This window comes from Penicillium antarcticum (genome assembly GCF_028974205.1).
Source record: "Penicillium antarcticum strain IBT 31339 chromosome Unknown utg000005l_segment0_segment0, whole genome shotgun sequence".
NCBI lineage: Eukaryota > Fungi > Ascomycota > Eurotiomycetes > Eurotiales > Aspergillaceae > Penicillium > Penicillium antarcticum.
This window is the reverse complement of record NW_026695303.1, coordinates 3,188,573-3,214,344: the sequence shown is the minus strand read 5'-3', so window position 1 is coordinate 3,214,344 and position 25,772 is coordinate 3,188,573. Positions and strand designations below refer to the sequence as shown.

Sequence of the window (25,772 nt, the reverse complement as noted above, 5' to 3'; positions counted from 1 at the left end):
GAGCAGCTTCAACAACAATTGTTGGGCCGTTGAGAAATTCTGTTTGCCATAGCCCACCAGATGCATATCTGGTAACTACATCATTCATCTCTTCTTTCGATATGATGAGCGTGCTTCGGTGTAAATGTATCAAACTAGCGAACAATAAATCAATGGTCCAAGCCACCAAACACCAGAAGTATGCTCGGTGTAAAATACAACACGCAAAGCACATAGGGGTTGCTTACGCCGTGTTGTAATAGAATGAGAGAAATGCCTTCCGAGCTCCGTTGCCATTACTTGAGGATGGGGCATCGAGTCTAGAGATATGGCATAACTCATTAATAGCTCACGGATTTCACTTCTGCTTTCAGAATGAGGTAATACATACCTATACTCATTGGGAAGACTATTTCTCCAACTCTCAAGCAGCGCAATTAACTCTCCTCCGGTTTTCAACTTCTCCTCGATTGCCTCCTCGACCGACTGGGGCAGCCATTCTTCCCGGCGCCAGGCTCTAGCTGACCGTTCCTGCATCTCGTGGAGAATATTTGCTAAACTCACAGATACTCTTCGAAATTGAAGTCCCGGGTCTTTCAATGAATCGGCTTGGTTGAATTTGGCCAATTTTCCGGAAAGCTCACGATCCCAAATCATGGATGGTCGTCCGCTCTCAAAAGCAAGTATCTTTTCGAAGGCGTATAGGCACCACCATGTACGATACCCTGGTTCTTCATTGTCGGAGGCACTAGTTTTATCTGGCCGAAGATGTGGCTTAGTTGTTTGATTGAGTCCAACAGACTGAGCCATCGAGACACCCATTGCGAGTGCAGTAGATCGCGATGATAGATAGTTTCCACAGTATCGCGGTTCATAAATGGGAAAAACTGGTTAAGGGTCTGGAAGTACAGATCAATAAAACCACGAGTCTTCTCTGGTGGAGGAAGGGCGGGCGCGCTTGGAGCGAAAGCCGCAAATTGAACATTGACCACGGGGGAAACAGATGATGGTCTAGGGGTTTTGAGTCGATAAAATGCAAGGTCCAGCCATTCAGTCATCAACTCGAGCATACTTGCTCCAGTTAGGCGGGGCATCATTGGCAAGCGGCCCGTTCTCCAGCGCTCCCGACCCCAGCATTGAGACCACAATCGCGGGCGATCCTGGGCGGGGGCGACAGACGATGAATGCGAGTCCGGGGTATTTGGCGTTTGCTGCACGGACGTTAAAGGGGTTGCGCCTGTACGTCGCCGGTGGGCAACTGGTACACCATCGCGTCGCTTGTCGGTAGTGATACACTCCACCGCCGCCAACCGACATGTCCGACAGGGCTGCTGTTCATCACAGCGTGTTTTCTTTTGCCGACAATAATTGCAGGCAAAAGAAAGGCGTTTGCGCTTAAAGGGTTGCTCAGTTGAGTGATCCATGTCGGGTATGTTTAGCTGAAGATGGTCCAAATTCCGAGAGAAATCCCTTTGCCGTTGCCGGGCTCCTCCACCTCCCGAATGGCTTTGTCATGCCCTTCCACATAAACTTGAAAGTGAACTCGATATTTCCGAAGTAACAAAATACAAAGACTTTGGTTTTGAATTGGGAGGTCTCTAGCGGTTACGGGCTGCAAGCACAAGGTACGCATCCCATGTAGCCGAGCATGTAGTACTGATTCCATCTTCTCCCCATAGTTGGTTCTGTTTCAATATATGTCTCATTTTGGTATTCTATTATTTGAAACTTTCTTGTCTATGCTTGTCTCACATTGCAGGTGGTGATGAGTGAAATTCTACGTTCCACGCAGGGCGGATATACCCCTTGAACTACGTCACATCGACAAAGGCAAGGCCCGGAGATATTGGGTTACAATTTATTTGTGAGACGTGTCAAATTATTACTGAAAATTTTCCTTGGGGTGCGGTATAAGGGTGTTGCCTAGAGTGCTTCCTCAAGTGTATGCATTAAAGCAGTTCCAAGTGCCCCTGAGGAAGCTCTCTGGGCAACCAATCAGTCACTCAATCTATTCAGGCCAAGCCTGCTATACATGCAAATGCTCTCTTTACTGCTGCAGTTGTCACTTTGTGTTCCTTGTCAACTCAAGTAGCGGCAAACTTTGGCTATGGCGCATCTTGCATTAGACCATCTCTCGTAGGGCCAACGCAGAATGCACTATTCTACATAGTTGTTGTAGATTGTGCCCGGTCAAATAGAGTATACAATCACGATAAATAGATAAGCATAACAAGAAAGCTAGGAAGAGCCATTCATAACAAGATCGGGCATGGTGACTACTACCTTCAGGGCGCCATGCTTGGAAGATGCCTCGAATGCTTCGTATGCATTGTGAATATCATCAAATGTAAAACCTATACACCAATTAGGATTATCGAGGCCGAAGGGGTCAGGTACACGCACTGTGTGAAACTAGGAATTTGGGATCAATGCCACCGGCTTCAACCATCTTCAGTAGATCCGGAGTAGTAATGGCATCAATGAGGCGAGTCCTCAAACCTAGGAGAAAAAGTCAGTGGTGAGCATCGCAGGAAGAGGTATATGAGAGTCATACAGATATTGCGACTCCACAGCTTTTCCAGGTGCAGTTTGCACGACTCGCCAAAGACGCCCAAACTAGCGATAGTTCCCCCAGCGCCTACCAGACCTTGTGCAATTTCGAAAGACTCAGGTGTCCCGACTGCTTCGATAACAACATCAAACCCTCGGTCCTTGGTCGCTGCTAGAGCTGAAGACATCACAGCATCGTGTCCCTCAATAATACTAAATGTGTGGTCGGCGCCCATGGACTTTGCCGTCTCAAGCCTTGGAATACCCCTGCCAATTACCGCCGTCATCGACGGCCCGAACAGATTCTTCGCCATTTGGAGGATCATCAACCCAATAGGGCCTGTTCCTATGATTGCGACAGAAGACCCAGGTTTAATATCGCCGTTCAAGATTCCACACTCATAAGAAGTCGGGACCGTGTCGGATAAGGTGACCGCAACTTTCCGATCGATGCTCTCCGGCAGCACATGCAGGGAGAACGGTGCATGAGGAATGCGAACATACTCAGCCTGGGTACCGTCAATCTTATTTCCTAGGATCCAACCGCCGGATTCGCATTGGGATGGCATCTTTCTGCGGCAGTAATGACACATTCCACAGCTGGTGATGCAGGAGATGAGCACCATTTGGCCGACGGTGAAGTTCCTAACAGCAGGACCGAGAGATTGAACGAGGCCCACTCCTTCATGGCCAAGGACGCGGCCTGGAATACATGTCGGAACGTGGCCTTGTAGAATGTGCAAGTCTGTCCCACAAATAGTGGTATGAACAACCTTGATGATAGCGTCGGTGGGTTCCAAAATCATCGGTTTCGGACGATCTTCGACTGCGATCTTACTGTCTCCGTTGTATATAACGGCTTTCATATCTGCCGGAAAGTTCAGAGATACGGTTTGTTTAGGTTTGTGTAAAAGTGAATGGAATTCTTTACTGTTGAACAGTAGGTCTGTCCGAATCAGCATGCAGACTCCCACCCGTATTTATAGTCCTCCCACTGTATAAGAACGAGAACAAAGTAGATCTGGCAAAATTGTGGGCAAAAAAAGCGAGCAATACTGACTACTGGCTGTTGGTCATTTGGCTTTGTTGGCATTGGAACCGCCAGACGAACGAGCAAGGTTCATAAGTCACCATGTAGGGGTATTAACAACAACTGGCTGTGTATTACTGGCAGAGAGCTAAGTACTATGCATGAAAGGCTAGAAGCTGACTATTTAACGGTATGGGTTAAATAGGCATTGATAGCCGATGGGCTTCTATGGAGTAAAATATTATAATGTTCTGTGGGGATCTATGCAAGTGCTTAGCGTTCAAGTGAGAAACTGGTTGTAAGTCTTAAATCAAACTGCTACTAGTACCCTGTTTGAGTGAAAAGATTGTTTGAGATTATGACGAGTTGTTCTAGCAAGGTTTCTCTTCGATAACTTCGCTCGCTTCCATTGAATTTCAAGGTAATGAGTGTGGACCTCCCTGGATCTGAGAGGCATATGAAACTATTAAAATGCCCAGAACCTACTGTATCGCTCCTGCACCTCGATTGACAGTTCGCTCGGATGCGCCGGACTGTAAAAGTACGCTTCTCTCACTTTCTATTGGCTTGTTCATATATGACTAGCTGAAAAGAAGCATGACCGCAGCACCTCACCAATTTAGTTCATTAGAGTCTACGGGAGTCAGCCGAGCCGCGCCCAGTTAGGTTAACCAGACATCAGCGAGGGCTGTCAAAGGGGGTGGAGTATGTGAAAAGCGGGGTTTTATCTTCAGATCTCCTACTGAATCACCTTTCAGCCAGCCTGAAGCTGCCAATGCTGCAACGAATTCCAGATATGAAGCCTTAGCTGCACCTTGATAATGACTTGTTCCGATCATCCTGTTACGTACACGCTCAGTTTGTCGCTCGTCTTGTTACTTCTCCCTACCTGCTTCGGTCATTTAGTGCCGTGTTGGTCAAATGTTTAATTCACAAGGCAGATAATCGACCTCAGATATATGCTCAGATTGTATCTGTTCTGAAGGTGTACAAAGATCGCCCTCGGTACAGTAGACAACGACATTTTTTGAGGAGATCAGAACCTAATCTTTGTCTTCCATAGTGGTGGGTGATCTTCATCCAATTTCCACCCCAATTCTCACTTCCTCTATATGCAGTCACACTCACGACCGGTCGCGTAACGCTAGGCGGCGCTCATCCGAAACTCACACGATATCCCATAACCTGCCTAGAAAATGCCTAGACCTTATGCTCAAGGTCTTGGTCTTTCTTAGGAACGAATGATTCCCAGTTTTGCGAGCTCTTTGAAACTGACGTTTGGCCGTGTATACTCCACTTCAAAAAGGTCATGGCACATCCCCATTCCAGATTTGGGTGCGCGTATGTCTTTTTCGTCCACTGGAATTTCGCCAGAGCCGTAGAGAAAGTTCGTTACTTCATGAGTAAGCTCAATGAACCTGCCGGCCGATCCTCCAGGCCCTCCGCGACGGCCTTCCATGGCGATTGCGACGGTCGCGTTTAATGGTTGATATCTCTCTGTCCAGTTCAGTTCCTCACGCATTCTCTTTAGGAGCCCAGAGAAATGGAATTTATCGCAAGGGAAAACGAGAAATTGCAATTCTACAGAACGGAATGAGGCCGGTACTGAGTTGAGTATATCGATTAACTCCGACGTATTCACGCTGAAACGAGAAACGCCTAAATAACACAGGTTCGGCCATTCTTCGATAGGGAAAATCTTTTTCAGGGGGATAGGTGGACTCAACATAGAACATGCAGATCCATCATCAGATGTAGTTGATAAATAGATATGAGTCAATTCCTTAGCTAGGCTAATAGCCTGATAGAAATATCCGCTTCTGAATCCCCTTAGGTCATGAACTCCACTAGTGCTAGTAAGCAACGATAGATGAAGGCGCCGAAAGCCTGGACGTTTCATTATAGGCGCAAAATAATCATATTCTTCACACGGCCGCTCAAAGATCATATAGTTTATTCCGGTATCAAGTAGCTTTGAATCAAAGCTTAGTTCAGAAACAGCGTGCTTCTTAACTTGTGACAAAACCCGAAGAACGATTCGAGCCCCTCTCCACAACTCTTTGTATTTCTCGGTTGTCTCTGACCACGGCAATGGGTTCGGAGTTCGCCCATCGCATGAATCAAAGTGCCATCCTCGGGGAATAGGATAATTAAGTCCGTATGGGAATGCTCGGATCATCGGTGTATCGTATAGGGGAGCAAAGAGCCAGCCGTGAGCTGCAGGCGTAACGGTCACTCTTTTTAGCCGTGGAAACCTCTCTAAGCCGTAAAGAAAGGCTTTTTCGTCTTCTTGAGATTCAATCACAGCTTTTTGATCATTCAATACTTGCAAGTAATACTCCCAGCAGGCTTTCAAGGGCATTTGTGCATCCAATTGGTTCTTCCGAGCAACATGATCGGGTCTGTCCACGTCACGATATTTTCGATGTCTTATCATATAGCGATTTTCTTCGCATTCATCCACGAACCAATTAGGACATCCTTCCTTAGGGTTGATTTGCAAGCTTTGGGGGTCGATTATTGGAGGCTCTCCTTCCCAGATCAATGCCGCAGAGGCAAAACTTGCGTCATCCCAAATAATCTCTGTGATCTGTTGACGAAACTTTGGATGGTCCGCTATGGCACGGAAAACTTGGATGTTTAACGAATTGGCCGAAAGAAAAACACGTGACGAAGAGAATGGCGTTATCTCGCCGAGTTGTTTGCATGTCAAGCGCAAGGATTTGACATCTTTGCTTGGCAAGAAGGACACAATCAATAAACAAATTTCAGTGGGCAAACGAAGAAACCAGGTTTGTGTTGCCATCCCGGATTGGGAGCCTTGCGAAGCCATGGAGAATTTGGTATGTTACGGTGCGAATGAAAAGACAAACCTTAGCTCCATCTGGTTATTAGTCAGCCTTGAACTGCTAACGTTAACTAGAGCATATTTATTATTTCCCTTTTGATCTCGACGTTTCGCGATCAGCTGCCTAGGACAAAAAAATGTATTGATCTAGGTGCACAGTAGAATGTCGATTATGTTGTTATTGAATGCGTTTGATCATGCTGTGTGGGCTTTGCGAAGCGGGAAAACGCGTGGTAACTCTGCAGCGGGCAAACAAGGTAGAAAGCTGCCCCGGGGGACCAATACCAAACAGGACATCGTTGTCGTAGACCCAATCATCTTATAAGAGAGCTATAGAAAAATATAAGGTCGGATGATCAGACAAGGAAGCTAATGACTAGATAAAAGAGTAACGATAGGGTTCTCCTATAAGGAGACTGAATTTTGGAATAAGTAGAGGGTTCAGGGGCCTTTCTAGGATTGTGAGATTGACTATGGCACGGGTAGCACCGAGTTTGCAGGAGTGTCGGTGTTGTGACGGGTTGTCCGTTACATATCTATATACTACCGCCAGCAATGGCTTCGTCATCCCGATGAGTTTTCTTTCTGATGATTTTCGACGGTGCTAACGTCCTCAGCACTGCTTCCAGACCATTTTACTTCTTATCTATTCTTTTCAGCAATGGCATTTGGAAACTTACAAGCATTTCGCTTCAACCGAGATTAAGCTTTAAAGTATAGATGAATGACTTCTAAAACACATGGGCTGACTTAAGTATAGATAAATTCTGATTATTTGAAAAAAAGTCATTGATTTAATCACTTTAAGTAACTGTGCAAGAGTTTATAGGGCATCAGGGAACTGTCTGCTCCTCTGGTTTCTCATATGATGTCAACTCGTTCTGGCCAGCATCAAGGCCATCGCCCTTACTGAGTCCGTATTGAACTAAAACGTCACCATGAAGCTTATACGCCTGCTCCATCTTCCAGTAAAATGGACTCGGAGTGGAGAATAGTGCTTCAATCGATTCCAGGGAGCGGTTCCGGGTTTCGGGGTAGACTGTGACTGTTATTAGCTCTGACTTTTCAACACTCTGATATGTTAGTAAACGTACAGAGGTAAATGATGGGGATCCAAATTAAATTAAGGCCGGCGAAAAGGAAGTAGGTGCGGCTCTATGAAATAGTGATCAGCATCATGTAGGGGGCATTAGTTGTTAAGCTTACCGTCAAGGCCTCGAACATAATCGGATTGACTAAAGTGGTCATGCCCACACCAATAGACCACCCAGTGATGCCGAAGCCATTACCCTGGGCTCGCAAGTCACTGGGAAATATCTCAGTGGGCACCAAGAACGCGACAGTACCCCAGGTCGCAGCATAACTGTTTAAAAGACATCATTAGTATAGAACGACGTTTTAGAATGGAATGTAGTCGACTAACCCAATATTGAACAAGAACAACATCGTGATAGCTGCGGGAGCGTACCGATCAGCCTTATCAGGATTATGCAATGAGCCCTCGTAGACAGCTCCAGCCTGGCCTCCAGTTAGAGATGGATAACGCATTTTCCATGAATGTAAAGACATACAATTATGTTGACAGCAAATAAGACGGCGGAACCACCCATTAGACAGACACGGCGACCTAGGCGATCGACAATCTGAGCACTTATTATGGTACCGATAATGCCAACCGTGTTAAGTCCCCCAGCCAGACCATTCTGCGTGATGGTGCTGTATCCGGCCTGGTGCAAGAGAACCGGAGCATATGCAGTGACAGCCTGTATTCGACCAGATTAGAAATTGCCATAGAGTAATGCTTGTTGGGATGCACCTACCGTAATACCTGTCCAGGAGCCCATGATCTGAAGCCAGATACACAGCCAGGCTCGCCTGCCTAAGTTCGGATGCTGCCTTCCACCTCTCCCGAACAATATCTTCACAAACTGTATAGGAGAGCTGCGCTGGCTTTCCTCTCCCATAGTAACAATCTCCAAATATTCCCGATCAATCTCCTCTGGACTGACCTTGTGTTTGCGAATGCACGTTAAAAGCTCACGCGCCTCTTCTTTCCGACCAACGGAGGCGAGATACCGAGGACTATCCGGCAGCATCTTGATGAAGCAGACAAGAATCAGAGCTGGAACGCATTGGAAGGCAAGCAAGAACCGCCATCGCACGTCCGAGTATCCGTTATTGATAAAAGCGAGACCGAACGATATCCAGTATGCGACTGATATCCCGAGATCTGAGAGGTGTTAGCAAAATACATTTAAACGAAAACCCCCCGGCTCTGCTTACAGTTGGCAATGAAGACGTATCCTAGAAATCCGCCGCGGTGATCTGCGGAAGATGTTTCTGACACCAAGACAGGGGTAATTCCAGTTAGGGCTACATCATTGGTCAGAACAAGTAAGAAGGGTCGGCTATTGTGCAAAAGAACTCACCTCCGGTACCAATGCCTGTCACCACTCGAGCACATATCATGAAGTCTGAATTCTGAGCAGCAGCCTGTAATGCACCGCCCACCAATGCAAACAACGCACCCATCAGCAGGCCATTGATTCGACCAACTCGGTCAGCCAACCACCCTCCGGCAAAGCAGCCGATGATAGCACCTAGATAGTAGACACTGACGATACCGCCCTGGTGCGTAGTGTCCGTCACGGTGCCATCTGGCTCACCAATGCCGACCAAGGTCACGTACTTAGGCGAGGCATTGACACCGCCCATGACACCCTGATCATAGCCTTCGAAGAAGATGGAGATGAGCGCGAACACCTGGATCGTGACGTTCAGCTGCCGCGGCGAAAGCCTCTTCCAGAGCGTCGTATAGCCCATGTTTCGTTATTTTTCTGTCCTAGTTCTTACATCGAAATTACTGGGGTCTCGCGAATGCTTTATAGGGTGGGGCATTTTTCCCCGGGCGATCGGAATGGAGCTGATCCTGGAGAAGCGCGGGGGAACTAAATTCCAACTCTTCTTCAGGCGCGTAGCCGTTTAACAGAACTTGATGGTTTTGAGCTTGTTTCTCCTGTTTAAGCGCGTTCTTCGCTCTCGGCTTTCACTCGGCTCGGCCTCGTAGAGCGGCGAGTGGACTATAAGCGTGTTACCGGTCTTCCGTTTAGCCGAATAAACCGTTTAGCAATTTTGGCGCTGAGCCTAATTGGAGATCGAATGTATACCGCAATGGCGGGTATCGAATGTATACCACACTGGTGAATTTTCTCATCTATTCGGCGATAGAGACTTCGGCTTCCGTTAAATACGGCGTTGATCCCCGCTCACGACTCTTTGCGTACAATCTTCCTAGAGTCATTGGTCCCTCTTGTGTAAATCAATGATGATTTCGAACTCGGCCAACGGCACAGCTGGCCATGCCTTGGACCTGACCGTCCTAGGTTTGAACAGCGGGACATCGATGGTGAGTGCTCTAGTCTGAATATCATAGCAAGGGAAGATGAATCTCACGGTGAATGAAGGACGGTATCGACTGCGCCCTTTGCCGCTTCCGCCAGGAGACTCCGGAGTCGCCAATGCAATTCGAGCTGCTGAAGGTAATTCATTGTTCTATTTCCACCGAATACAACTAATATCTGGTGTAGTATGGAGAGATCCCGCTAGAGCCGGTGATCAAGAAGCGGGTGATGAACATGATCCTACACAACCAAACCTCACCGTCCGAGTTGTCAGAAGTGAACGTCATTCTAGGCGAAACGTTCGCGTCGGCAGTGCACCAGTTCTGTAAGGAATTTCATATCGAGATTGACTCGATTGACGTGTTAGGCTCCCACGGCCAAACAATCTGGCTACTTTCTATGCCCGAGCCAGGCGAGACTCGGAGCGCACTTACGATGGCCGAGGGCTCATTCCTGGCCTCGCGCACCGGTATCACCTCAGTGACGGACTTTCGCGTAAGCGACCAAGCTGCCGGACGCCAAGGCGCTCCGCTGATTGCCTTTTTCGACGCGCTAGTGTTGCATCACCCGACTAAGTTACGTGCCTGTCAGAACATCGGGGGTATCGCAAACGTGTGCTTCATCCCTCCGGACAGCCATGGCGGTGTAGACGAATGCTACGACTTTGATACCGGCCCGGGCAATGTTTTTATTGATGCTGTGGTGCGTCATTACACTAATGGCGAGCGCGAGTATGATAGAGACGGGGAGATGGGTGCGCGTGGTATAGTCGATCAGGAACTCGTCGACGACTTCCTACGTCATCCGTATTTCGCTCTAGACCCACCTAAAACCACCGGCCGCGAGGTCTTTCGTGACACGCTCGCGCATGAACTTATTACCAAGGCGGAGGCTAAGGGTCTCTGCCCTGATGATGTCGTTGCTACCGTTACCCGTGTCACGGCCCAGGCCATTGTCGACCACTACCGTCGTTACGCGCCGAAAGACCTTGAGATTGCCGAGATCTTCATGTGCGGTGGCGGCGCGTATAATCCTAATATCACGGCGTTTATCCAAAAGCATTATCCAACTACGCGTATCATGATGCTAGATGATGCCGGGATTCCTGCTGGCGCTAAGGAGGCTATCACCTTTGCCTGGCAGGGTATGGAAGCTGTGGTAGGCCGCTCTATTCCTGTTCCCACGCGTGTTGAATCTCGTCAAGAATATGTGCTTGGAAAAGTCTCTCCGGGCAGGAATTACCGCAAAGTCCTACGCCAAGGTATGCTCTTTGGTACGGGCCGCGATAATCTCCCGCCAGTGAAGGAGCTGGTCAACTATGTCGATGGAAAGGTTTTCAACAACAAATGGTAAATAGTGGTCTCTGAGGAGCAACGTACCTGTCATTTTCATGTGTATAATGTACTAGATAGATGTATTCTAATGGGGATATTCATTTTTAACTTCAGATTGATGAATAGACGCAGCTGTCGATTGCTTTCAGACTTTAATAGTAGTCCATCCTTCGTAGAACAAACAAATTCATCAAAAGAAAATTCAGGAGATTTATAGCTGTCTTCTTCAAATAATGCTTACTCTCTTTCATCTGATCAGGCTGATTTAGCCATCTGCCCGTCCAGTCGCTTACTTTTTACGCGAGCATCAAGCGCGCAGCGTCACGTATAAGGCATCCTCCTCCGCCACCCACTTCGCCATGGCGAGCAGTGTCCATATATCAGCCTCGGCAATACCAGCATTCAACCAATCACTTCCAGTGTTCCGGTGCTAGTGGAACTTGTCGTCAGTGTTAAGCCGGCGTTGCCGAAAAGTGTGGGCATGCTCGTCCCCCTTGGCACCGTCTTCATAATTTAGCGTTCAACCCTTGCCACTTTGTGTTCACGGGATAAGTACACTCCACTAACTCAGACCCCGATGCATTTTTATGATCTTCGGACTTACGGCTCTTCTTTTACAATAGGTCGTCGAGGCAATCCACTGCCAGTTTTTGAATAGCACTCACCGCTTGACGGGTATCTGTCACATCCTTCGGTCTTCAATCCCACTGCATTCCTCTGCTCGTCACATCGGTCACACGTGCCACGTTCACCCAGCGGACTCTTTGGTCAAACTCCGTGCGACTTGCCAGAGCTTTACGTATTGCCTCGAGTATCAGACTTTGTCCAGGCTAGAAGGATCTAATCACCGAATGGCGCAAAAACCGCGAAAGCTTCAGCGCGTCTCCAAAGCCTGTAGGTCCCCCAACGCTCAATTTCTTTGACCAGGAAGTTTTCACATGGCTTGGCGCCCTAAACCCCGGGCATGAGGCCTGCATTCGCTGATTTACACAATCTACTGCAGGCGACTTTTGCAACAGACGCAGCATTAAATGCAGTCAGGGTGAGGACCCGCTAGGCCGCTGTCAAAACTGTACGGACTTCGATGTGCCGTGCACCTTTGATCGCCCCGTAAAACGCGGGGGCGTCAAGGCTGGCACTCGGGCGAGTGATCGCGATGCTCAGTTTGTGCGAGCATCAGTTGACCACGATAGTGCTACGGCAGCCACGACGGCAACTGGCGGAATAACCCCCAGCTCCTCGACTTCTCGCAATTCGTTTATCCAATCAACCTCCCGTGATCCCTGGTCTGCGTTTAATCATAGCTCATCAACAGCTGAAGGTGATAAAGACGATGGGGCGCTGCGCAATTCTTGGAAAGCGTTTGCCATTGCCTGTGACCGGCAGATAAATCATTTAGTCCAGGTTTACTTCGAGATCGTGTATCCAATGTATGAAGGTTTCCTGATTCTCTTGATTGACTACATTTACTGAGCATTTTATCTCTAGATTTCCCTTATTCCACATGCCATCGTTCATAGAGCAGGTCAACAACAAGGAGTATTTTCATAACCAAGCGCTCTTTGCCTCCACAATGGCCGTTTGCTCTTTGGTGTCCGGTCGCGTGCGTGACGGTGCGTTGTACACTAAGAGGTGGGACCGAGAGGAGCTCATAGATCCGCCCTCGGAGGTTTTCTTTGCAGCTGCTAGGGACTCGATTCCTGAGGACCTTGTCGTGGTCAAAGGTATTGAGTACATGCGGGCGTGTGCCATACTTGCTATCGCTAGCATTCAAAACGGTCAGATCAAAAACATGCAGAAGTATTCCGGCTTATACCACACCTTGTCTTCGATGGATGGTCTTTATGACGAGAAGCTCTGGCCGGAAGACTTAAGTCCAATTGAGACAGAGGAGCGTCGGCGACTTGTATGGAATATCTTCTTTATCTGTTATCGCCTTACTGACCGCAACGGTAGTTTTGGTCTATCTATACGCTAGACATATATTCGACTATTGTGTGGGGTGGCGTCATCCGATATCGTGAAGCACATTCATTAGTGCACTACCCCAGTGAGGTAGAGGACGAGTTCATCACCCAACATGGCTATGGCGTGCCTTGTGTATACCCGGAATCGAGTTCGATTCCGCCTAGCAATGTGACCGTCGTCTCTCGCCAGCCTATAACCTGGCTACGTGGCTGGAACTTCACCACAGACCTGTACCGGATTCTGGAGCATGTGATCGATAGCAATAGACGCTGCCTCTCTTCCGCGAACGGGACGACAGAAGTGTGGTCATTGTTTCAACCGTTATCTATGTCAGAGTCGGTAGTCATGGAACAAGTCCGTACTATGTACTCAGCACTTCCAACTCAGTTTCGAGAGACGCCGCCCACTACAGGAGACATGTCTAAGGACTTATTCGGGTTTCAGTCGGCCAATATTCAGGCGACGCTACAACTACTTCGAATGGTGCTCTTATCTACAGAGGAGATCGGGGTGGAGCGAAAATGTGATATAGCGGGGGAAGTACTCAGCGTGTTTTCGAATGTACCCGTCGACTACCTAAAAGCGACAAGCTCCCCTTTGGTATTTGGAGTCTCCATGCCTCTCTACTATATGTACTGATTAACTCCAGCTCCATCACCTTGGCGGAATTGGCTACATCCTCGGCTCTGTCATGGAAGGGAATTTGTCTGAAGCATCATACAAACGAGTTCGAACATTATTGTACGTTGCCCTATTCAGATGCTGCTAATTGGGGACCTCCAGCCTAACCGATATCTTCATATGTAGGCTTGAAATGGCAGATCTCTTGCAACGTCTTGAAACAGGCTTACACCGTGCCTCCGGTGCTGGCGAACGACTGCGGTCCCAAGTTGATCGAATTGATGGATACATGCGTACCTTGCTTCTCTTGGATCTTACTTCACCAGATAACGCGATGCAAGACATCGACACAAAATCTGAAACTGCCGTTCCGTCAGCGTATGCACAGGGCACCCCCGCCGTCGGAGCCTCGGCTGGTACTGGCCTCGAGCAGATGTCCCAGTTTCAGCTGCCACCAGAACTGCTCTCAGATTGGTCATGGCCCTTAGATTCTTACAATTCCGAAGGATTTCTGCCCCTGTCATTCGAATAGTCTCATCATTGATGGTGACGATCTGTGATTGGCATGTTCAATCCGGCACGGAACCAATACGGGTTTCCGAGTGTATTCAAGCATGTATTATGCGCTTTTTATAGCTACACAAACGATTGTACCTAAATTTAAACAGAAAGACATGCTATCACGAATCATTTTCTCCTTGTCCTCTGGTCTACAACCCCTTTTCAATAAGACTGCAAGGATCACATCTCCTTGATCACATCCCAAGATCAGGTAAGAAACACTTGGCAGGTTTTGGTAAGAACCACCAGATCGCTGTGTTCGATGGTGTTTTGCTTTTATTTGACTCTTTTGAAATATAAGGATGCGGGAATTGAAAGTCAGGCTGGTCATGGGAGCTGCGGGTACTAGATTGAAGTATCTTTGGGCCAAGAAGCTAATTAGTCTAGCCAGTGGTGATTATGGAACAGCGGTACCTTCGTCTTCTGAGGGGACTAAATAGTAAATAGAAGTTCCCAGAGTTTATGAGCATTAAGTACTACTAAGAACTAATACTAGTGCATCTGAGGTGTGATTACTACAGTAGAATTGATTAGGTTTGGCGTGAGCTGACGGGCTCCGTACGCTAAAAATGAGAGTCTTTTGAATCCTGACCTAAGTTCAATATTGTAGTGGTGGAACCAGTGAGAGTAGCCCATTAGTGGCATGAGGTATCAAAATGCCTCAGGAAGAGAGAGAAGCATCATCCAATCTTTCAATATGACTACAGTCATTCACCAAAATTCTCGCTTCGTGATATAACATCAGGACCAGTAAGATCTACATCTTCGGAGGCCGCTCTTTATGCCTTCACATGTGTGGGAGTGATTGACTGTGCATCCTCCTCGTCGACACCGACCCGTCTGCCATGCCAGACTGCCATCCCCATTTCAATATACAGACTATAGACATCTCGGCTAGGGTAAGACCTTAAATCTAGTAGTACCGGGAAGTGGCTAGAAGTAAGGGGAAGTAACGGCACTCATTATTGTATTAATGACTTGAGCTAAATAATGCAAGTACTATCAAATGCAAAATTATATCTCGCCCAATGCTATACCATTAAGTGCTCCTGAAGGAACGTTTGGATCAAAGGACGTCAAGTTGTCCACCACCAGGTTCCGAAGAATGTTCTAGACAGCGAATGACCCTTTCGCTCTCTGTTTTCGACGGAGCAGCCAGCAACGCTTTTGGGACCCGGAAGACAGTCAATTTCAGGTTATGAGTGAAATGAGCCCGGGGTGGCGCATAATTGGTTGCTATGTAATCGCGTGAAAGGGGCAGTTAGCTCACGTCCGAAAGGAATAACAAAAGAGAGTATTGGAGAAATATAGAGGTTGATGACTTGGTTTTCTCACAGATAAACCATATTGTATCGCACGCACAACTAAGGCTGCTACCTCCCTTACCCAATTAAATCCGGAGACTATTACAGGGTCTCACATCAATCCTTTGAGAACGTGAGGTAGACTATAGGTTTGAAGACACCTTGAAGAGATACTGCTGCATAATACGTCTGTTTATGGTTATATAAATACCGACACCAAAGTGCCGAGCTTTTCAGAGGGAACTATACAATCTGGTGACAGTATTATTGTTCAGCTAAGGGGGTCAGTGCAGTGGTCGCGCAGCTTAGGTGATTCTAAACCTAATTTTCACGTTGCCTATAGCGCACTCACGTTTAATCCCGGGTTGCGTGACGATGAGCGGCTCTTCCTATAGAGCCTAATATAGTCTTGGGGGTTTCAGCTCAATATATTCCTTCTAAATGAGCTTCTAAGCACATACGACCACAGGGTGTGGAGAACAGGGCTTCCCGTCCGCTCAGCCGTACTTAAGCCACACGCCGGTAAGTTAGTAGTTAGGTGGGTGACCACTAGCGAATCCTTACTGTTGTATGTTTTTTTGCTTTTTCTTCTTCTTCCATTGCTTTGACCTCCCCTGAATTTCCGAAAGGGAACCAATCATGTTGGTTATATATAACTTAATTTATAACTTCCTTCGTACCTAGCCCATGGACTTGCCGCGCTCCAACCACTAAAGTTGCGAGGAAACATTCGCGTAAATCTGGAGTCTAAGGACAGTGGTGAAAACAACGAGCAGATCCTCGCGCCTGGAATGGGTTACAACGTAGCTTGTTGTTTTCTAGATCTTTCTTGGTGCCAATGATCATGCCCCAATCATTGTGCTTGGGCCATAAGTACCGAACTACTATAAGTAGATATAGTAAATATAAGTAGATATAGTTACTATATCTACTTATAGTAAGGTCCCAGTCACGGACGACAAGAAAGGAAAAGTCCGTGGTAATCTCCTAAGCGATGTTTATGCACGGAGCGTTCCCCGCCAATGGATAGACAAGGAAATCAAGGAACGCAAATCAGCCCGAACACCAATCTCGAAAACCGGGGCATCCATTGGTGATAGTGTATCCACTCGAAAAACCCACAATTCGGAGCGAGAGCGAAGCGGATTTCCCTGTCAAACCTGTCAAACGGTTACAAGGAACGCGCCGTGGACGGGAGTCCACATGTATAGCTACAATTTAAGCTTGAACATGAAACCCCATGACAGGTCGCAAATTCATAGAATCACTAGCCATGAGACAACATGTCAGTATGTATAAAAGACGGTGTGCGGAAAACAGAGCCTCCGGTTCCTCCGTATCGGCACTGAATCCCCTGAAATCCCCACAGCGGCTTGGCAAAACGAAGAGAAAATTGTGTTAAAAGGAGAAAGCCCCGAGACTTGTGGAGCCCTTTGCGATCAGCAGGAATGGCAGGTCAACGTTGTGGAGTTCGAATGTAAAGTTGTGAAGATCGTTCGGGAATTTCCACTGTAAACGTCTTAGTCTGACACTTCTGATGCTGTCTCGGCCTGTTTGTGGATGGATTCATTGTAGATCTACAAGCTAGTTAGGGCCGCGGCAATTCTTCAACGGCTTTTGCTTAAATCCACAATTGCATACGAGTTCTCCATTTTCAGGGGAAATTGCACTTGGTATAAAAGCGAACATGACATCCCTGCCGATAGATCGTCAATTCACCCATAGTCACTCTTTATTATTATGATTCTTTCCCATTTGTTTGGCGCGCTGGTCGCCACGGCCGGCGTCGCCAAGGCCGTCAACATCACCGGTTATGAGTATGTCATTGTTGGATCCGGTGCTGGTGGTGGCCCTCTCGCTGCCCGTCTTGCTTTGGCCGGCCACAAGACCCTTCTCCTGGAGTCTGGTGACGACCAGGGAGAAAACTACAACTACACTATCCCTGCCTACTCGGCCAGAGCTTCCGAGGATGAGAAGCTCTCGTGGAACTTCTTCGCCCACCACTATGAAGATGAGGAGCGCCAAGCTCGCGATTGGAAGACGAGCTACGACACACCCGATGGCAGCATCTACACTGGCCTCAACCCTCCAGAGGGCTCTACCATGAAGGGAACCCTCTACCCTCGCACAGGTACCCTCGGTGGATGCACTGCTCACAACGCCTTGATTGCCGTCTACCCCCACCAGTCTGACTTTGAGTTCATCGAGAAGCTCACTGGCGATAGCTCTTGGACTCCTGACAACATGCGCAAGTACTACACCAAGCTCGAGAACAACGGATATTTGCTTCCCGGAGCTAAGGGCCACGGCTACGACGGCTGGCTGTCAACCGAGACAGCCCCCCTTAGCATTGTCTTGGAAGACCCTCAGCTTTTGAGCATGCTCACCGGTGGTGCGTTCGCTCTCGGCAACTTCACCGATAACATCATGAACATTGGTACTCTGTTGGCTGGCGATGCCAATGCTGATTCCAAGAGCCGTGACACCGAGCCTGGCTACTACCAGATCCCTATCTCAACTGATGATGCTCACCGTAACGGTGCTCGCGAGTTCATCATTGCTGTTCGCGATGCCAAGAACGACAATGGCACAAAGAAGTACCCTCTCGATGTCCGCCTGAATACCCACGTCACCAAGGTTACCTTCGATGACAGCGAAACCCCTCGTGCCACTGGTGTTGAGTTCCTCGATGGTGAGCACCTCTACAAGGCCAGCCCCATGTCCAAGTCTGCTCTCAAGGGTGTTCCCGGTTCGGCCACTGCTTCTCGTGAGGTTATCGTTGCCGGTGGCGTGTACAACTCCCCCCAGCTCCTCAAGCTGAGTGGTGTCGGTCCCGCCGATGAGCTCAAGAAGTTTGGTATCGACGTTGTCAGCGATCTCCCCGGTGTTGGCACCAACCTCCAGGACCACTACGAGATCTCCGTGCAGGGCAAGATCGAAAAAGACTTCTCCTGCTTGGACAAGTGTACCTTCAGCATCCGTGACGAGGCCGACCCTTGCATCAACGACTGGGAGTCGCCCATCCTCGGCGACCGCGGCATCTACTCCTCCCCCGGTCTCGCCGCGACCATGCTGTACAAGAGTACCACCTCGGATGATGACTTCGACATCTTCTGCTTCGGAGGACCCGTCAACTTCCGTGGCTATTTCCCCGACTATAGTATCAACGCCACGGACGAGCACAACTGGTTCACCTGGGCCATCCTCAAGGCCCACCCCCGCAACACTGCCGGTACCGTTGCTCTCCAGTCCGCCGATCCCCTCGACATGCCCAAGATCACCTTCAACTACTTCGACACCGGTGTCGGCGACTACGCTGCCGATCTCACTGCCCTCTACGATGCCATCGAGCTCGCCCGTGACGCCTTCGACCGCCAGCTTGTCAACATCACCGAGGTTCTCCCCGGTGCGGACGTTCAATCCAAGGAGGACGTCGAGCAATATGTCAAGGATGGCGCCTGGGGACACCACGCCTCTTGCACTTGCCCTATTGGTGCTGATGACGATCCCATGGCTGTTCTGGACTCCAAGTTCCGCGTCCGTGGTGTCTCCGGTCTCCGTGTCGTCGATGCTTCCGTTTACCCCAGAATCCCTGGTACTTTCACGGCTGTGTCTACCTACATGGTTGCCGAGAAGGCTGCTGACGAGATTCTCAACGAGCTCAAGGCCAGCTCTTAATTAATGAGGAATTGGTAATTGATGTGAAGTTGGATTGAGGTCGTTGGATGTGCAGCGATTTTCTTCCGTATTTTTAATAGATCACTCATTCTAAACACAATACATTTTGTATATAATTCTGCTGGATCGGTTGCTCTACTTTAACTTGGTTCGGCTGGATGGCTGAGGCTTACTTCAACCATTTTTGTGCGTGTAGCTTCTGTTTTACAAGAGTTTTACACTTTCTTATTTCTGCCTTTGAAATATGACAATACGTTGAAGAATCTGAGCTTGGCGATTTACTGCGTGCTCCTCATTTCCAGCTGACCAGTGAACCAACCAAATCAATACAGCAATAGTCATTGTCCAACTATTTCTGCGGATGATTTCTTTTCAGTAAAACATGTTCAAAGTTTCGTATAGGGTATATACTTTGACCTACTCGCCCCTATCACTTGGAAAGGTATGGAAAGGCAGCCAGCATAAAGATACGAGAAAATCATATCCATGAATAGTATTCTGGTTTCAATCTGCGCGACCATAGGATAACAAATTAAATTGTCAGAACTTAGGCTAGATATGATCCAAAGATCCAAGAAAGTATATAACCACACCATCGTGCACGCGACAATAAGATTATCTACTAGATCCATAAAAACTACCTGAGGGTCCTCACACAGAAGGCAGTTATGCAGTTCTATTCCGGCCCATCTAGATTTGTTTTTTTTTTGACATCGTCAGTATTCAGTTCAAGTCGTGTACCCCAGACTAATGGAGCACAAGGGTCGACAATCGTCCGAAAGAAGGACGTGGCTTGCTGCCGGCGCGCTAAACTATATTGGGAGTGTTTTTGCACCAATACAACCAAGTTGGGAAGTACGGTGCCTACGCCCTCCCAATCGAGAACATCGGCAAGTACAGAAACATCCCGACGGGGCAACAAGCCGAGAAAATAAAAAAGATCGGGATCGCATATTTCAATTCCTTGAGGCCCAATTCTTCTTTCTTACTTAACCGTCGAGTCCAACGCATAAACCAACTATCTCGGGTATACACCGAAGTCCACCAACCACGCCCATACATCTAATCCAACCACCAAAATGCTACCAAACCCACACATCACGATCATCGGCTCCTTAAACATCGACTTCGTAACAGCAAGCCCCCGCTGCCCGGGACCCGGCGAAACCCTCACAGCAACCTCATTGAGCGTCCTCGCGGGCGGAAAAGGCGGCAACCAAGCCGTAGCAGCTGGTCGCGCTTCATTCATATCAAAGGATAAACAAGATGTCACTGTTAGCATGATTGGCGGTGTTGGTGCCGAGGATCCATACTATTCCACGCTCCTCCAACCGGCACTGGAGAATTCAGGCGTTGACACAGCATCAATTGAACAATCTACTACTGCACAAACTGGATCTGCGAGTATTATTGTTGAAGAGGGCAGTGGAGAGAATCGGATTCTCGTTGTGCCTGGCGCCAACCATGCTGGGTTGATGAGTGATATCAATGGAATTGTTCGTGTGATGCCGAAGTCCCAGGTTGTCGTTTTGCAAGGTGAAATTCCGCGAGAGACGACCATGGGATTATTGGAACATTTTAATAGGAAGGGGGAAGCAAAGGTTATCTTTAACCCGGCGCCTGTATTCCCTGAGGGTGTCCCTTTGTCTGCATTGCGTGGTACGGCCGTTTTGATCATGAATGAGACGGAGGTTGTGCAGATGGCGAGGTCAATTGCTGGTCTTCCTGTTCAGAGTGATATTGTTGTTGATGAAGATCGCTTTGATCCTGCTGGGTTTGCTGGCAATTTCCATGAAATGGCTGGGGTTGAGATAGTTCTTATTACCCTTGGTGCGAAGGGTGTTTATTTCTCTATTCGGAATGGGAAGTGTGGGACTGTGACTGGTGTGAAGGTGGCCAAGGTTGTTGATACCACTGCGGCTGGTGATACCTTTGTTGGGTATTTCTCGGCTGCTGTGGCACGGTTTCTTGCTACTGGGAAGAGACTGGACGAGTTTGAAGATGTTGAAAAGGCTGTTTCGGCGGCTAACGCTGCTGCTGCGGTTTGTGTGCAGCGCCGGGGTGCGATGCAAAGTATTCCGTTTGCTTATGACATGGTGTAAGATGGAACGAACGGGAAAATGATATAAATAGAAGGTAAATGGCGTTTTTTGGGTATATTTAGGAAATCAAACATCAGTTTCATCATCAAATTCCTCCTCGTATCGTGCCATGTTCCACGTTGCTTGAAGAGCTTCAGTCTCATGGTCCAGCTTGATTCCCGTCGTGCCAGTGATCCTGGCTAACCGCTCCAAAAGAACAGCTTGTTGCGACTCATGTGTCATATCACGGGCAATAATGAGAAGACTTGCAACCAGAATTGGATCCCATTGTTCCGGTGAGTCATTGCTTGCTGCAACTCCAGCTATTGATTGCGCGTGCCAGATATGCGAGGTATAACACCTAGGCCCTGGAAGAGATTTCAGAAGCCGTGGCTTGTGAGTCAACAGTAGCAGAGATGTCATATGATAGACAACATTAGCGACCAGCGCCATTGGTGTCGTGTAGATGAGAATCGGAAATGACGAGTTGTGGTCAGGATCAATTTGATCGGCCTCTCCACCACGGATATCCACAATCTGTTGGACATCTACTGGTCGTTCATTGTACCATTTTTGGCAGTCCGTCCAAAGGAATGTCCATTCGGAGAGGAAGTGTGATTGTCGTAGTGAGGGGAATGCGGGTTCCGGAGCCGTTGCTTGCCGAGATGGCATTTCGAAGTCTCCATAGATCAGAGATAAGCAATGTCCGAGTAGACATAGAATATTTTTGTATACGCGGTTGACGGTTTGGGGTTGGATTTGGGATTGCGGGTGGTGGATTAATGTGCCGTCGCGTCGGAGTAGTGATCGGAAAGGGATGAGTGGTGGTTTGGAAGAGGTAATGCAACCTGCAAGATCTAAAAAAGGAATTTTCAAGTTAGCTCAGGCATTTTCTTGGAGATTTCCACATACCGAGTCGAAAGTGAAGCCACAGCAATGCTTCTCCAACCTCTTCTCCTAAGCTGGTCTTCGATGAAAAATCACATCCTTTTTCCATACTATGCATGAGAATGTTTCTCCACTGCTGTGGTCCAGCAGGTAGGACATCCTGAAGCATCAATAGTGTTTGACCAGCATTTCTAGCCAAATCAGGCTCAACTGCAAGACTCTCTTTCGCCTTTCGTCGGAACAGCCGACTACTCTCAACATCTTCACTGGTCGCCAGTGGCAGAAGCAATCTCTGTCCAGCAGAGAGTGAAAGTACCGCAGCTTGCAAAGCCCGGTTTGTCCGCGAAAGAAGCAACACTTGAAGACCGAATGGGAGCTCAGGATCTCCAGTGTCAATCCACGGACCGACATAATACCGGAAATGTCGCAGCAGATCGGTTTCTTGGTTTCCATTGGCAAAAATTCCTTGACGCTCGATAGTCGGAGCACTAGCAACAGAACCCGCATGTCCAAAATAGGGAGGACTAGTCATAAGTCGAGCATCTGGAGTGCTTCGTCCTCCAACAAATGCAATCGGAGGTTCTGAAAAATCAACAATCGGCGCATTCGTCGTTAATATGTTCTCAAATTCAAAGGCTCGACCATCGTCTGTATCATCCTGGCTCCCACCAGAAGGCTGCAGGCCCTCGGTGAACTCAGCATTGCCATGAACCTCATCCGGGCGATTCTGCTGCTCCTTCGATTTATCTTTGCTACCAGCTGCAAGAGGGGAGTCATCAACAAACTATAGAAGATCAGTATTTCTCAGTCCATCATGGACTCAAAGCAACACAAACCGTGATAGAGCTATACCCCTGCCCGACCCCCGACCCATGCGGACCAGCCCTCGACGAAACAAACGCCAAATCAGCCCCGTATTTACAAGCAAACCCCTTAACCTCACAGTTTGCACATCGTGGCTTTTGCTCATCACCTACACCAACCCTGTCAGTATCAAACATCATCAAATGCCATCGCGGGAACGTCAGAGCACGTGACACGTACATTTTCTCCTGCGCCTGCGACACGTCAAACAACCCGTCCGCACGCGCTGCTTGGCTGCCGGCGTGGGTTTTCTGGGCATCTTGATGCATACATTGACCGTATACGAGAGAAAAAAAGGAAGTGGAGGCTCCGCAGTTCTTGATTCGGAGACGGCCGTTGGTTTTGGCGGGCGCCACCAATGGGGAGAGTCGAGCCGAGAGTGGGGATTTATATGCGGACGATCTGAGGGTTTTTCTCTGGGGTTTGACCTAATAAGGTAGTTTATGGAGATGATACCCGATGTTCCGAGATTTATGATGGGGTCAAGTTGATGGGGATTGGATTGGTCATATGGAAGCTATGACGATGACAGCGTAAGGAGTTGAAGTGAGGGTTGAAAGGTGAAGTTGAAGTGCGAAACGTCATTCATTAATTGCATTTTTGGTATCACTAAAGCTATGCTAATTATTTGTATAGCCATTTCCTGTCAATTATGAGCATAAAACTAAAGCTTCTCAATATACTGCGACCCCTCCATCTTCTCCAGATCACGACCAGTAGCCGATCCCATGCGCGCAAGGAAATCGGTCAGACCGACATCGCGCTGGGCCTCGCGGAGGAGTTCCGCATCTGCCTCGCCGGCGTTGCTCTTGAAAACGCGATCCATTTCTTCAAGGGATGCACCCTTGGTTTCGGGCAGGAAGAACCAGACCCAGACGATGCCGACCAGGAGGAAACCTGCGAAGAAGATGTATGTACCCCATTCCCAGGATTGGAGCATGGGTGGTACGAAGAAGGCGATGGCAAAGTTGTTGATCCAGTTGCTGGATGCGCCGATTGAGGCTCCCTTGGCGCGAATTGAAAGAGGGAAGATTTCTGAGACGAGGGTCCACGAGACCGGGCCCCAGGTTGCGCCGAAGCCGGCGATGTATAGCCAGATCAGAGCTGCAAATTGTTAGCGGCTGTAAAGGATGGTGGAACGAGATTAACCCACCAACTGCTGTCCAACCGGCGGCGACATGGCCGGGCCAGTCGTGCTGGAATTTGGCCACGATGACACCAACAATCACCATGCTACAGAACATGACAATGGATCCACCGAGGAGCATGGGCTTGCGACCGATTTTGTCGATAACCAACTAGTATCGTTAGCAATGATCTGTATTCTGGGGGTAATTGACGTACCATTCCAGGAATTGTGCTGATGATGAAAACGACACCGGTCACACCAGTGGCCAACAGAGCGATAGTACCCCCAGTCAAACCGAGACTAACAAACACATTTGAGGCATAGTAGATGACTGAAACCAATTAGCAAAGAGCGACCAGACCAGAGCAAACAACTCACTGGCATCAATACCACTCCACTGCTGGAAGAACATGACCAACCAAGCAGTGCAAACCCGCTTGAAGTTATCCATAGTGCGGAAACAATTGGCATACTGTGCAATCTGATTCATAAGAACACTCTTCTTCTCACTATCCGCAAGCTTAGGCGAAGCCTTTGCAAAAGCGCGCTCCTCAAAGACAGCCTCGGCCTTGATCTCAAGGTACTCAACCTGGACAAGCTCATGTTCGACCGGAACCTTGCGCATCCACGCGAGAGTCTGCTGAGCCTCCTGGTCACGACCCTTCTTCACAAGCCAGCGAGGCGAGAATGGCATGAACCAGATACCACAGGCCAATGCGACAGCAGGGATACCCTGAATGATAGATGGCAAGCGCCAAGCAAGGTCAGACTGAGTCGCGCCTGTTCCGCCGATATTGTTGCTTCCATATCCGACCCAGAAGGAAATCATGATTCCGAGGATGGTCGCGAATTGGTAGAAAGAGACAAGCAGACCGCGCATCTCAGGAGCTGCCAGTTCGGCATTGTAGAGAGGACCGACACCGCTGAACAAGCCAACACCCAAACCGGTGAAGAATCGGCCAGCGTAAAGCAGCGATGGGTTGCCGGCTGTTGCGCCGATGTACAGGTAGCTGCCTAGGATGACCCAGCAACAGGCGAAGAACATGGTGTACTTGCGCGAGTAGATCTCGCCCAGGATACCGGCTGACAATGAGCCGACAATACCGCCTAGTTGAAGGACAGAGGTGAGCCATCCTGTTGCTGTCGATGAGGCGACAACTGTTGGGAAATTCTCTGTGAATCGGGTCATCACTAGGGATTGACCCAAGACACCTTGTTGGTAGCCATATTCGAAACCACCGAATCTGGGGATGTTAGTGTCATTCGTAGTGTGGTTGCTGTGGACTCACGATGCGAAAAAAGCAATGAAGAGGACTTTGGGGTTCTCAAAGATGGACTGCCACATGGACTTTTTAGCGATGACATCCATGATGGGCAATTGAGTCAAGTCTCGCAATGTGAAATCTCAATCTCAATCTCAATCTCAAACGTGGGGAAGTGAAAATACGGGGGAAATGGGGCCCCATATATACTCACTTTTCACTATATCGAGTTGCAGTTACAGGTGACTTGCAGAATTAGGTCAAAGTGGCGCCA

The 25,772-nt window shown here is 48.5% G+C and overlaps 9 protein-coding genes across 9 annotated transcripts; 4 read left to right on the top strand and 5 right to left on the bottom strand.

Annotated features, from left to right (window-relative positions):
• Window positions 1-632: 632 nt before the first annotated feature.
• On the bottom strand, window positions 633-1,403 carry N7508_005863 (Zn(II)2Cys6 transcription factor domain-containing protein; the record flags this gene model as incomplete). The annotated part of the gene is made up of 1 exon (XM_058463929.1): window positions 633-1,403. The coding sequence occupies one exon, from the start codon at window positions 1,401-1,403 to the stop codon at window positions 633-635; it is 771 nt and encodes a 256-aa protein (XP_058320407.1).
• Window positions 1,404-2,217: 814 nt separating this feature from the next.
• N7508_005862 (putative zinc-containing alcohol dehydrogenase) lies at window positions 2,218-3,395 on the bottom strand (the record flags this gene model as incomplete). Its single annotated transcript, XM_058463928.1, has 3 exons — window positions 2,218-2,333; window positions 2,383-2,478; window positions 2,534-3,395. The coding sequence occupies 3 exons, from the start codon at window positions 3,393-3,395 to the stop codon at window positions 2,218-2,220; spliced, it is 1,074 nt and encodes a 357-aa protein (XP_058320406.1).
• Window positions 3,396-7,240: 3,845 nt separating this feature from the next.
• On the bottom strand, window positions 7,241-9,230 carry N7508_005861 (putative MFS sugar transporter; the record flags this gene model as incomplete). Its single annotated transcript, XM_058463927.1, has 8 exons — window positions 7,241-7,446; window positions 7,502-7,562; window positions 7,614-7,770; window positions 7,831-7,925; window positions 7,979-8,170; window positions 8,228-8,637; window positions 8,691-8,780; window positions 8,837-9,230. 8 exons carry the CDS (start codon window positions 9,228-9,230, stop codon window positions 7,241-7,243), a joined length of 1,605 nt encoding a protein of 534 aa, XP_058320405.1.
• A 499-nt stretch (window positions 9,231-9,729) lies between these two features.
• Window positions 9,730-11,161, top strand: N7508_005860 (UPF0075 domain protein; the record flags this gene model as incomplete). The annotated part of the gene is made up of 3 exons (XM_058463926.1): window positions 9,730-9,813; window positions 9,872-9,946; window positions 9,995-11,161. The coding sequence occupies 3 exons, from the start codon at window positions 9,730-9,732 to the stop codon at window positions 11,159-11,161; spliced, it is 1,326 nt and encodes a 441-aa protein (XP_058320404.1).
• Window positions 11,162-11,993: 832 nt separating this feature from the next.
• On the top strand, window positions 11,994-14,263 carry N7508_005859 (putative C6 transcription factor; the record flags this gene model as incomplete). The annotated part of the gene is made up of 6 exons (XM_058463925.1): window positions 11,994-12,036; window positions 12,146-12,572; window positions 12,631-13,048; window positions 13,099-13,710; window positions 13,760-13,851; window positions 13,894-14,263. 6 exons carry the CDS (start codon window positions 11,994-11,996, stop codon window positions 14,261-14,263), a joined length of 1,962 nt encoding a protein of 653 aa, XP_058320403.1.
• Window positions 14,264-17,336: 3,073 nt separating this feature from the next.
• N7508_005858 (GMC family oxidoreductase) lies at window positions 17,337-19,274 on the top strand (the record flags this gene model as incomplete). Its single annotated transcript, XM_058463924.1, has 1 exon — window positions 17,337-19,274. The coding sequence occupies one exon, from the start codon at window positions 17,337-17,339 to the stop codon at window positions 19,272-19,274; it is 1,938 nt and encodes a 645-aa protein (XP_058320402.1).
• Window positions 19,275-20,353: 1,079 nt separating this feature from the next.
• On the top strand, window positions 20,354-21,376 carry N7508_005857 (ribokinase; the record flags this gene model as incomplete). Its single annotated transcript, XM_058463923.1, has 1 exon — window positions 20,354-21,376. The coding sequence occupies one exon, from the start codon at window positions 20,354-20,356 to the stop codon at window positions 21,374-21,376; it is 1,023 nt and encodes a 340-aa protein (XP_058320401.1).
• A 66-nt stretch (window positions 21,377-21,442) lies between these two features.
• N7508_005856 (uncharacterized protein) lies at window positions 21,443-23,366 on the bottom strand (the record flags this gene model as incomplete). Its single annotated transcript, XM_058463922.1, has 4 exons — window positions 21,443-22,212; window positions 22,268-23,027; window positions 23,080-23,216; window positions 23,288-23,366. The coding sequence occupies 4 exons, from the start codon at window positions 23,364-23,366 to the stop codon at window positions 21,443-21,445; spliced, it is 1,746 nt and encodes a 581-aa protein (XP_058320400.1).
• Window positions 23,367-23,771: 405 nt separating this feature from the next.
• Window positions 23,772-25,716, bottom strand: N7508_005855 (sugar porter family MFS transporter; the record flags this gene model as incomplete). Its single annotated transcript, XM_058463921.1, has 6 exons — window positions 23,772-24,211; window positions 24,261-24,405; window positions 24,452-24,567; window positions 24,615-25,480; window positions 25,526-25,640; window positions 25,713-25,716. Coding segments are annotated over 6 exons (1,686 nt in total), but the record flags the coding sequence as incomplete, so codon positions are not given.
• Between the last annotated feature and the right edge of the window lie 56 nt (window positions 25,717-25,772).